The sequence below is a fragment of the Trachemys scripta genome, chromosome 1 (assembly GCF_013100865.1).
Source record: "Trachemys scripta elegans isolate TJP31775 chromosome 1, CAS_Tse_1.0, whole genome shotgun sequence".
Classification (NCBI taxonomy): Eukaryota; Metazoa; Chordata; order Testudines; family Emydidae; genus Trachemys; species Trachemys scripta.
In genome coordinates this window covers 232711184-232723044 of record NC_048298.1, presented here as the reverse complement: position 1 = coordinate 232723044, position 11861 = coordinate 232711184, and the positions used below count along the sequence as shown (strand labels likewise).

The 11861-nt window shown below is 41.7% G+C and overlaps 1 protein-coding gene across 1 annotated transcript; it reads left to right on the top strand.

Annotated features, from left to right (window-relative positions):
• The first annotated feature begins 997 nt into the window (after nt 1-997).
• On the top strand, nt 998-10447 carry MFSD9 (major facilitator superfamily domain containing 9). The gene is made up of 6 exons (XM_034758031.1): nt 998-1141; nt 4302-4389; nt 5412-5455; nt 7097-7226; nt 8576-8785; nt 9356-10447. The coding sequence occupies exons 1-6, from the start codon at nt 1028-1030 to the stop codon at nt 10141-10143; spliced, it is 1374 nt and encodes a 457-aa protein (XP_034613922.1). The 5' UTR covers nt 998-1027; the 3' UTR covers nt 10144-10447.
• Nucleotides 10448-11861: the final 1414 nt, after the last annotated feature.

The window sequence follows — 11861 nt, the reverse complement described above, 5'->3', positions numbered from 1 at the left end:
TGGCTCCTAAGGACCATGAGTGTGCTGTCACACACCTTTACAAACTAGCTGTAGCATAGTGTGCTCTGACCAAGACCTACTCCTGCCCTTTCTTTTCTCCGACACAACCCTTAAGCCAGAGCTGTTACATTGATCCACAGAGAATCCCCACAACCCATGCTGGGGGCCATCAGCATAGCCACAGCCCCGTGTTTGACATGGGTGCAAAAGTGCAGGGCCAGCTCCAGGCACCAGCGCTCCGTGGGGGGTGCCCTACAGGTCCCTGCGAGGGTGGCGGTCAGGAAGCCTTCAGCGGCTTGCCTGCAGGAGGTCCGCCAGTCCCGCAGATTCAGCGGCAATTCGGCGGCGGGTACGCCGAAGCTGCAGGACTGGCGGACTTCCCACAGGCATGCCGCCAAAGGGGCGGCAAAAAAGCTAGAGCCGCCCCTGGTTCCAGGCATATGCGTGGGGCGGCACTTTTCAAGGGGCGGCATTCCAGCTTTTTTTTTCTTTTTTTTTTTTTTTGCTTGGGGTGGCAAAAAACCTGGAGCTGGCCCTACAAAAGTGGGACTTCAGGAAGTGAGAAAGGGTACGCACAATGGCATCCTTTCATCGGGCCTAACAGGTGCAGTCTGGTGTTGAACACCTCAGGAAGGTACTGACAAGGTTGGTCCCCTCCGGTGACTGGTATCACCCACCTCTTAAAGCCCCAGCTCCTGGAATCCTGTGACAATCCCAGCAGGGGTCCAGCTGCTGGGCCGGGGACTAGAGAAAAGCTGGGTAACACGATCTTCAAAGGCTTCAAGCCCTGATGGCAAATCAACCCCACCTCCTCCACCTATCACTCGTGTGAGATCATAGTTGACCTGATCTCTGAAGGTCTGACCGCGGCGGCTGTGCCGGACCGCCCGGGCTCAGCCAAGCCGGGGCCCTTCCCAGCCCCGCCCTCTGGTCAACGCCCCGCCCCAGGCCTCGGCCCGCCCGCCCTCCCCGCGCTGCGCATGCTCGTCCCCCCGCTGCGGCCGCCGGCGCCGGGCCTGGCTGGAGAATGGGGGCCTCGGAGCCGCCGCCAGCCCCGCGGCCGGGCCCGGCGGCTCCTCCTGCTCCGCGCGGGGCCGGGCCCAGCCGCTTCGTGCGGTGCCTCTACCTGGTGGGCTTCCTGGTGAGTGCGGGGCGGGGGGCAGGAGCATCAGTCACCTGCCCGGCGGGGGGGCGGTGTGTGTGTAAATGTAAAAAAGCAAATACTGTCTGGCCTGTCGGTGAACCCGGGCCCCGGGGGTGTCGCTGCCGCTTGTCTCCACTGGGACTCTCAGAAACCCTGAGACAGGATCCTCGGCTCCATTGCCAGGCCCGCCTGCAGCCCAGGGCGGATCTTCTCTGCTGTTTGTAGGGGTGGGGAATGGATAACAAATGTAACCTTCAATATGTGTAATCCACATATAAAATATATTCTGTGCCATACTGTAAATGACCCTAGAGCATCCGGCTTCGAGAGCTGCCTTTTTATTGCCTGTCCGGACACCACCCATTTCTCCTGTGTTTGTATTTAACATCACTGTCATGGTTGAACCTCCCCTGGCCTTGACAATAATAGCAACTACCTGGCCAAAAAAGCCTTGAGATTCCTGAGGGAGCACTAAGGGACTGGAAAAATTCCTCCAAATGTCTGAGCTTAGACAATCTGTTCTGTTCAGTACTCAAGTATTCACCGCAGTGGTGTGCTGTTTACTCTTAATTCAGTTTGGACAATGGTGTCTCTTTCACTTTCAAGTTGGCTTGCTAATACTGCAGTGCAGGGTTTACTTCCAAACAAAACAATTTGTTAATTGGAGTTTACTGAAGACAATTTGTCAGACACTTGTATTGAACTAAATCATGTGAAATCTTGCTTTCAGAGCAGCTCTTGTTAAGGGATTGAGTGGTTTGTTCTGTGGACTCAGAAAGGGAGCTGCATTCAGGAACTCTTCAGTTCTAATCTAGGCTCTGTCACTGACTTCCTGTGTGGCCTTGGATGAGTCTCTTAAGTTTTCTGGGTCTGATTGTACTTTGGCTGTAGAACTTCCAGCCCTGCCCTATTTCCAAATCTTCCCCTGCATGCAGCCATGCAAGATGCCCCTGTTGAGCGAAGTATTCTGGATGGGGAGTGCACTCACCAAATCCTGTTCAGCCCCTTGGAAAGTGGTACCACAGTGGTTTCATGCAAAGAGAGCCATCTGCACATGTAGGAGAGACATAAGGATTTGCCCTGTTACTAAATTAAAGCACTATGTTTATACTGTCTATTAACATAGGCAAACTAACCATTCATGTTTGGGACCTTGAATGCTTTCAGTTCAATTAGCCAGTGTGATAGTTGAATTCAGAAATAAGCATTTAAGATTGATAAAACAGGGGGGAAATGTTTTTGTATGTGTATGTATTACTGCAAGTTACTTTGTTTAAACTAGCCGAAGAGAACTGACATGTTTCTTTCATATCTTTTATATTGTTTTCCCATCATTTCTGCCCTTGATAAATCTGTCTCATTTTTGCTTCTTTTCCTTTGTTTGTGCTTCCTCTTTGGCTCTGTCTTTCTCCTTACAAGTCTGAAAAAGCAGTAGGCACTAGTGCTCCATAGAGCTTGTCTGTTTTGCTTTAAATAGATAATGCTTACATTTATATTTGCAATGTTTCATAAACTTTCTTATACTCATTATAGGTAATAATTAGAACCCTTCAAATACTGAGGTAAATTCCTTCTGCCATAGAAGGCAATTGGCACATTTCTAAGGGTGACCGCTGTGAATAGTAGCTGAAAGATGTCACTGAACTGTTGTCTGCTACATAACCTTCCCATAGTCAGTAAATTAGAGTTTAGAATAACATACACTTCTCTCTTTAAAATAAGAAATAATTACTGTTCTTCACTGACATGCAAATGCTAGTAATAATTACTGGGCTTAAAGATTGTGTTACTTAAGAAGTACCAGGGATCAACTATGGGTATTATTAGACTTTCAATAGTTTTGTGAGTGTATGTATATATAAAAATTAGCCATCAAGACTGCTTAATGAGGTATTTGAAGCATTTGACTGAATGGTATATATAATGACATCTCTATTCTAGTTTTGGACGGACTATTATGAACGTTTAGTCCAACTGCAGTAGTCTCTCATAAAAGGTGATACTGCTTCAGTAGTCCCCTTCAGCACAGTTCCACTCTGATGTAGAAGTGGCATGCAAGCAGCATTGTACAGTAAAGAATTAGCAGGTCAATATGGTAAGTTAACAAAAGATAAAAATTTGAAAGGACAGGCCAGGAGATCCTTGTACAGTATAGGAGTGTAGAACCCCCACATGCTGTCTCGCCTTCCTCTGATGCTATTGAGGAAATCTCTGCTTCCCTTATGCTTTGCCTTGCCTCTGTACTGTATCCTGTATAACACTTTGCCATTGTAATGTAAGAAAAATAGTGTAATCTACTTACAGGAGTGGGCTGTCTTGAAAGCCTCTCTTCCCGTTGTAGATGATGATTTTCAACAGAAAGACTGTACTTTACATGCATTTTTCAAAGTGCTTTAAATGTTTGTTTTCATAACTTAATTATTTGTACAGAGAGGAGCTTTTTTCGTATTTGCATGATACACCAGACTATTTATATTTCTGAATTAAAAATGCTATTAGTGCAAACCTATCATTTTGAAAATTCAGAATAATTATTCAACTTCAAATATATATATAAAGCATTCAATATTTCTTAAGTAGGTCTTCTGAAAGAGTGTAGCTTTTTTCATGTATTTAGAACCATTCAGAAGATAAGTAGTTCCTGTCATAGTTTTTAGCTTGAAAAATTGTAGTTTGTGAACATACCAGTCAAATTGCAAGGATTATGCAATGCAACACAACACTTTTTATTTCTTGTAGACCAGGTCTATGTTACAAACTGTTGGTCATGTGTGTGACGAAAGTGTGATTTGTGATCAGCATAACTGTGCTGTCTAGAACCCCTAGTGTAGATGCAGTCATACCAGCATAACTGTGCCATCTAGAACCCCTAGTGTAGATGCAGTCATACCAGCAAAACTGTGCTTTTACCAGTATAGCTTGTTTCACTCAGGGCAGCTAGGATAAGCTGCATCCACGCTAGAAGCACTTGACCGGTATAATATGCTGGTATATCTGTACGGGTGGAGCCTTCCAAATGTAGACCTGATCCTAGATTGTTATTTAATTAAAATATAATACCCTTTTAAAATACAGAATCACTTATTCTAAATCTTGACTTTCTGTATCTTTGTAAATATGCTCAATTACTGAAACTCCATTCTCCCTATTCTTTCAGGACTTCTTTGGTGTAAGTATGGTTGTGCCTCTGTTAAGCCTTCATATCAAGTCTCTAGGAGCAAGTCCAACTGTTGCAGGAGTAGTAGGTGAGTACAGCCTGGGTACTGATTACCCAGGACATGAGGTAGAAGTCAGATATGTATCATAACTAACCTTCAGTAGCCACACAGTGGAAAACAATGGCAAGCTCTAAGCAAGATAGACATTTGTCTGCAGCTGATTCTTCCCCCTTATAATCATGATTGTCCCACTATTAAGTCATTGTATTTCTTCATAGTTGTCTTCAGAAGCTACTGTATGGTAGGTTCCAAATGATGACCTTTTTGAGTTCTGTAGCTTCCTGTCCTCCACTGAAATTATTATGGGGTCCTGGCTTGTAACACAAATACAGGTCTAGTTTATAAATAGTAATGATGATAGAAATGTCGTCTTTATATCCAGATTTTTAATATCCTGCCTTTTCAGTTTGCCTGGAATAGAGCTCCTTCTGATGCTAATCCCAGGTCTGAGTTTGGTTGACAGAAATGTTCCTTATGCAGTAACTTAGTGTACAGTACGTTCTCACCTCTACACTCTGCATTGACTTTAAGCGTTCAAAAAGCCAGGGAGCTGGGGTGTTCTTTAATCAGTAAAAGAGACTGACAAATATTGTACTGTTGGCTCCATGCTGGAATTGTTGTTTTCTTTCTGTTCCTTCTCTCCTACTGCCAATTGCTGCTAGGTTCTTACCCTTCATTTTGAAGGGTAGGATTTGCAATTTCTTCCAGGCCTACTGCTACAATGCCCTGTCATGTTTGGTGTAGGATGCCAACTGTCCCAGTTTCAGTTATTTCCCCTGGCAAAGCAGCATACTTCTGCTTCCACACTTCTCAGTTGAATAGTATTGCAATTTTGAGACACCCAGAAAAAGAGGAAAATTCATCCATCAAAGTGGTGAAACTCTTTTTCATGCTGTACCCCGCCCCTGCTTTTCCCTATTGCCTCTTCCTGTACTTCTAATGAATTATTTTGTTAATTTTCCCACTTTGCAGAACCATTTTAAAGCTAGTTTCACAAGTCTGTTCACACTTAATTCTCAGTGTCTTTTTTTCCACTATTTTTATTTTAGGATCTTTTTATGGTTTACTGCAGCTCTTTTCTAGCACGTTTGTGGTAAGTTTTGAATACTGAATCTTAAATATATATTGGTGTCAAGTATCAGGGGGTAGCCGTGTTAGTCTGTATCTACAAAAACAACAAGGAGTCTGGTGGCACCTCAAAGACTAACAGATTTATTTGGGCATAAGCTTTCGTGGGTAAAAACCTCACTTCTTCGGATGCATAGCTATATTGCAAATATATATTGGTGTTTCTATTAACTTTGTAGGAAAATTGATAACATTAATGGTAATACTTTGGGGAATGTGAAACTGTACATTTGCTAGTGTAACCCACACACCTCCTGTCCCATCTAGTGGCACTGAGACCACTTAGAGAGAGAGAGAGAGAGTCTGCCCTACAGCCTTAGCTAACAGCCAGTTGACTTTTGGCTCATGCAGTAAGCTCCAGAGGTCCTGGGTTCGATCCTGCCCGCCGACAACCGAGGCCTGTCGGTGTTACGCTAGTGTTTACACAAGCCCTTGAGGTTGGAGGAACTGTTCTTACTCTATGTGGAACTTTTTGTTTCAGTTATAGGGACTAATCAAATCCTAGTACACAAGATGAAATTTTTAGCTGAAAACCAAATCTCTGCCTAGATTTGAAAGTAGTAGTTTAAGCATTCAAATATTACTATGTGTCAGTCATGCAACATTCTGTTTAATGTTGTGTTGCTATTAGAGCAGTTTTCTTCAACGCAGTAATCTAAATACAAGAAATAGCGTCATGGACCAGATCTCTGAAATTATGTTATCTGTGTTTGCTATTCTGTGATTAATATGGAGTCTGTTGTAATTTGCCAGATGGCCTTAATTTATGCAATGTCTCTCAAACTTTATTTTTTCCCCATAGGTTATGCTTTTCCCTCTCCTTTCCCAAAACAAATATGCACAAGGACACAACCCCAAGGCCATAGGCCAGGAATGTATACTGTACCTGCCAATATTCAAATCTGTACTTTGGAGCCAGTGCTCCTAGGTTTCATCCACCCGTTTAGCACACAGTCACCTTGTCCTCTGTCTCTTGCAGCTTCCCTGAACTTATGTGTAAGGCTCCTACCCTTCCTACTTAAAGACCCTCTTCTGCCATGCTGCCTGTAGTGAATTAAGCTGACTTATTGTATATAGGTTACCTTTTAATTTCCCCCTTCCCATGACCTCTCTCTGTTTGTCTGCCCTCAGAGTGATATCTCCCTCAAGCCGGGACTGCCCTCTCTGAGTGTTTGGCAGGCATCTAGCACACAGTAGTTACTATCGTACATAAATAATAATGGTCAGTGTTGGTGTGATGGCATTTTCATTAGACTGTCGCCCATGATATTTCACTAAATTGTCACGAGTTTACATAAAATTAAGATGAGACATTAAATTAAATTAAGCTTGGCTTTTATATCTCATCTAGTAAAATTAATTCGTGGTACAAGCAGGTGCTTCTCCCATTGACTTCAGGGTTGAATTTAGTCCGTCGTGTCCAGCCTCTGGCATCTAGACACAATACTATTATGAATGTTATCTAATCTATTTATGAATGTTTCCACTGATGGTCCCTCAGGGACCTCTCTTTTGAGAAGAGAAGTAATCAATTTAATTCAGACATGCATATTGTTCACAATGGGTAGTTCAGTACTATAAAAGCACTCATTTATTGTCTTACCAGGGCTGCTGGAGTGATGTAATAGGAAGACAATATTCCCTGCTTGCCTGTATCCTCTTCAGTGCACTGGGTTATTTGCTACTTGGCATGTCCACCAGTGTGTGTTTATTTGCCATTGCAAGGATACCTGTAGGTGAGTAATTGACTTGGTACTTGGATTTATATTCAGTCCAATGTTAGTTTGAGAATTATTGCTGCGGAAGTCATGATATTTAAATATGGGGACAACCTGGATAGCAGCTTTGAACAGTTTTACTTATCACAGGTGCAATGGTTCTTTGGCACCTATGGAACCCCAGCTTTGAAAAGACCTCTAAGTTGATCTTTTTACTGAATTTTTCATTTACTTATTTTTTTAATTGAGAAATGTACCAGTGATTTTTCACGGCTTGGTTTTTTTTGTTGTTTTTTGAGGGTAGGGGAGGGGGTGAACAACTTCTGAGACACCTTAGTGCAGGGACTGTTTTTTCAAAGGATGGGTGCTTATCACTTCCTGAAAATCAGGCCATTTTAATGTTTCTCAAGTTGAGCACCCAAAGTCACTAATAACTTCTAAAAATGTTAGTCTGTGTGCACCACATAATATGATATATATTATCTTCAGTATATTGTTGTCATACTGAACATATATTTCCAAATAGGAGATCACCTAAAAGCTTGGCTCACTACTTAATGGGCTGTGTATGTTGTGTAAAAGCATATTTGTTAGTGCCACTAACACTAAGTTTCCATCAACATATCTGTATTATAAAACTCAGATAATAGGTTTTTAAAATTCTGACTGACTAGCCTCATTCCAAAGAAAACTTTTTTGTTTCCTTGATAGAGGAGACAGTGGGTTTTTTGGTATGATAAAGGAACTTCAGTGGTTTGTTAGTTAAAATTTTAAAGATTTATCAATCTCTTTAGAGGTTTTTGTAATGCTCCTATATTGCCAATGGTTGTGGACTGTGGTGGTGTAAGGTAATCCTTTTGTGAGGAAGGAGCAGAGAGAGAGATTTTATTGTGCACGTGTGGCATTTTTAGAATGCCCCAGAATTCATATTAATTACTGCTTCTCTCGGTCTGTCAATATCTACTGTTTAACAATCTGGGATTGTACTGTACCAGTTGCAAGTGTCTAGCCTGCCGTATCGTTCTTTCCCCAGCACTGACCACAGGATGCAGTGTCTCTGGCAGTTGCCTCACCTCTACTGGGATCCACCATTCGGAGGTGCTGCTTCTATTCTATTTGAGCTGTTTTGCTCACTTGACACAGATCTCTGTTTAACATGATTCCTAGGTCCCAACTCTCAACTAGCCGAGGGAATGGTTGCTGCCAGACTCGTCACATGCCCAGGACACAACCTCTATAGCTCTGGCGTTGGATAATTTGTAGCTTTTGGAATCTTCAGAGAATAATTAAACACAACCTTATGAATTACATCACATGCTAAATACATATGATATCGTTTTCCTGTATGCTTTTATGTTATCTTGCAGGTATTTTCAAACACACACTCTCCATTTCAAAAGCTCTTCTTTCTGACTTGGTTTCTGAGAAAGAGCGTCCTCTTGTAATAGGACGTTTCAATGCAGCCTCCAGTGTTGGTTTCATCCTGGGTCCTGTGGTTGGTGGCTACTTTACAGAGCTAGAGAGTGGCTTTTACCTGACATCTTTCATCTGTTCTTTTATCTTCATTCTGAATGCTGGTAAGTTGTATGTAGTATTTTGTGCTTCAGGCTTTTTCAAGCGGTACGTTTCATGCTGTTTGTACAGTAATATGACTGTAATCCCCTTCTGTTCTGTGCATTCAGACTGCTCTTTGAATGTAAACTTCTTCTGACTTTTTGAAAAGAGTTCATTTAAGACAGCCCTCCCCCTCTTTATTTATTTTTTACATCCAGATACAAGAGAGGGAGTGTTGTTTTTGTGTCTAGAGCTGGAGAATGGGAGTCTGAATCCTGGGTTCAGTTCTCAGATCTGCTATGTATATGCTGCATGAGCAAGTCACTTAACCTTTCTCTCTCTTGTTATAGATTCCCATTTAAAATATGGGGAAACCAATAGTAACTACATGGGTTATGTTGTGCTTCATTTTTGTAAACTGTTTTGTGATTATTCTAAGATGAATGTTGCCCACAAAGTGCAAAATACTTTCATGTCTTTGATTTCTACCATTAGAGACATCATTAAAACATAACAGTAACTTACGTGTTTGAGTATGGGGTAAAGAGCGTAACTGTCTACAATTAACTGATTGTAATGCATTACCTCTACAGGCCTCGTCTGGATGTTACCATGGAGTGAGGAACACACAGATAGTGATGAAAACAAACAGACCACCAGTAACAGTAAAGTGACAGCAAAGGCAAACTATGACCTGCAGGTTCAATCACTAGCTAATGGAACAATGAAATATGATACTCCCCTCCAGTCCCTATGGATTCCAGTTGTGTCAGTGCTGAAGAGGATTAAAAGCATTGCATGCTCTGATCTGTGGGATATATTTTTAGTACGGTTACTAATGTCTGTAGCTGTAATGCTGTATTATAGCAATTTTGTTCTGGCAATTGAAGAGAGATTTGGGGTGAAACCTAAGCTCACAGGGTACCTCATAAGCTATAGTAGCACCGTTGGAGCACTTGCTGGTTTTCTACTTGGACCAATAACAAGACTCTATCAACATAACTCTTATGCACTTTTATTACATTCCACTGTTCTCACCTGTGTATTGATAATGCTATATTCCACAGCACTCAGCATATGGGCGGTCATTTTATCGTCAACATTTTTAGCATTTTCAACCACTGTAGGACGCACTTGCATCACTGACCTTGAGTTGACCCTGGGTGGGAATCAGGCCAGTGGCACGCTCATAGGAGTTGGTCAGTCTGTGACATCTGTGGGCCGCATAATTGCCCCTCTTCTCTCAGGAATTGCACAGGAGTTCAGTCCCTGTGGCCCTCCAAGTCTTGGTGTGGGGCTGGCACTGGTGGCTATTCTGATAATGCTCATGAACACACCACAATATTGCAGTGGTAGAAATGCTAAATTAAAAAGTGAATAGCAGCTTATTTTGGACAGGCTGGTGCATCATCAATAAAATGCAAAGCAATTCAAACAGCTGGGGATACGTTATACTAAAGAATGGTGAGCACTAAAGAAACCTGTATTGCAGCAACAGGCTGTTTTCTAAAAGAAATGGTACAAGTTCAAGGGGAGGCCAGCCTGACTGAGCCCTCAGATTCATACTGACTTGTCTGCTGCAGGATCATACGTCAAGACAGGAATGCCCAGAGCTGTAGTTCAGAGAGAAATTCTCTTTCAAAGGTGCAGGTATCATTTAAAACCTTTCGTAAATTGAGCGTTGGGATTTCAACCTTATTAGCATAAAGAAAATACTTCAAGAAAAATGATTCTGACTCTGAATATATAAATGGCTGATGAATAATCCAGTTTGCAGCCGCACATTGAAGCATGATGGTTAGACTGATAGGCTCTTTGACTGAGAGAGACAGACAAGTGAATTTTTTTATTTAAACAAGTAAAATTTGTTATGTTCACTTATCAGTATGAGAAATGAAGGCTGACCTGGATAAACCATTGGCCTCCTGTGACAATGGCTTGTTGATAAATCAGAGGTTCCATATATAACTTGTGACGCATGCTCTGGCTAGAAGTTTTCCCATGCAGCATAATTAACCATTCCCAACTGGCTGGCTGACATTCTGCCTTCACTCCTCTGTCCCAGCATTTCTGGTAAATAGAGCTGTGATGCTCTAGCACGTATGTTTCTTTTATATATAATATAGAAGGTAGTTTAAGAGAAAATGCCATCGTGCAGAGTAAGGGTGATTGAAGATGAGACAATGTAAATTACAGTGAAATTTGCTCTAGTGATACCTGGACTATTGAACACCTCCTTCTGGCAACCTTCTGTCATAAGTGAGTATTTTAAGGAACTCCCAGAACTTCCTGTGCAATTTTGTTCCATCTTCATTTTAAGAATAACTGCTCCTTCCTGTTCTTTAGATGGTTGTTTAAGACACATTTTGGAAAATCTAGTGATGTTTTAAAGTGTTCGTTCCATGTAGGATTAATCCATTATTTTTCATCTCTGAAGACATACATTTAAATCCCAATTTAGGTAACCAGGGAAAATGTGTGTGTCTGGCAGCTTAGTCTTCATTTGTCTGCATCCATTTTAGCAGGCCAAAGCTAATGGAGGTTGATGCAGGTAAAGACTGAAATGCTTTGACAGACTTATGGGGATGGTTTCCATAGCAGTGACCCATGGTATACCAGGTTCAAGCCAGTGTTACTAGTCTGTCACTTTTCTGAGCATTACATTTGATCCACTAATTTAAAAAAAAAGTTTGTTCTTATAGTGCCTTTTATCTGAAAGTTTCATAGCACTTCCTGTTTAATTATTTGATGTAGTATACAAAGCCTCTCTGCAGATTTTTTTAAATTGAATTTAGCACGTATGATGTGCACATGCAACTTTAAATGTTACTTTATAGCCATCACAGATGGTGTTTTGTAATTTTGTTTTTAAATCAACTTTTCCTTCCTTCTTACAGAGTGCCTGTTCTTGTTTGAAATCGGTGGCAAAATCCCATTGATCTCAGTAAAAGCACAATGGGAGCACATACATATATTTTAATTACTTGAAATTTTATAGGCGGACCCAGTGAGACTAGTCTATATATGTGCTTGTTTTTAGGAGGTCCCCTTGATTTCTGTGTGAGAGTTAAGCTTCATGCAGAAAATGGAATCTTCTCA

Excerpts from the sequence above, each read along its gene's own strand:
- MFSD9 (XM_034758031.1), top strand. The coding sequence starts at position 1,028 with ATGGGGGCCTCGGAGCCGCCGCCAGCCCCGCGGCCGGGCCCGGCGGCT. Across the intron at positions 1,142-4,301 it reads TCTACCTGGTGGGCTTCCTG|GACTTCTTTGGTGTAAGTAT; the intron begins GTGAGTGCGGGG and ends CTATTCTTTCAG. Across the intron at positions 8,786-9,355 it reads TATCTTCATTCTGAATGCTG|GCCTCGTCTGGATGTTACCA; the intron begins GTAAGTTGTATG and ends TTACCTCTACAG.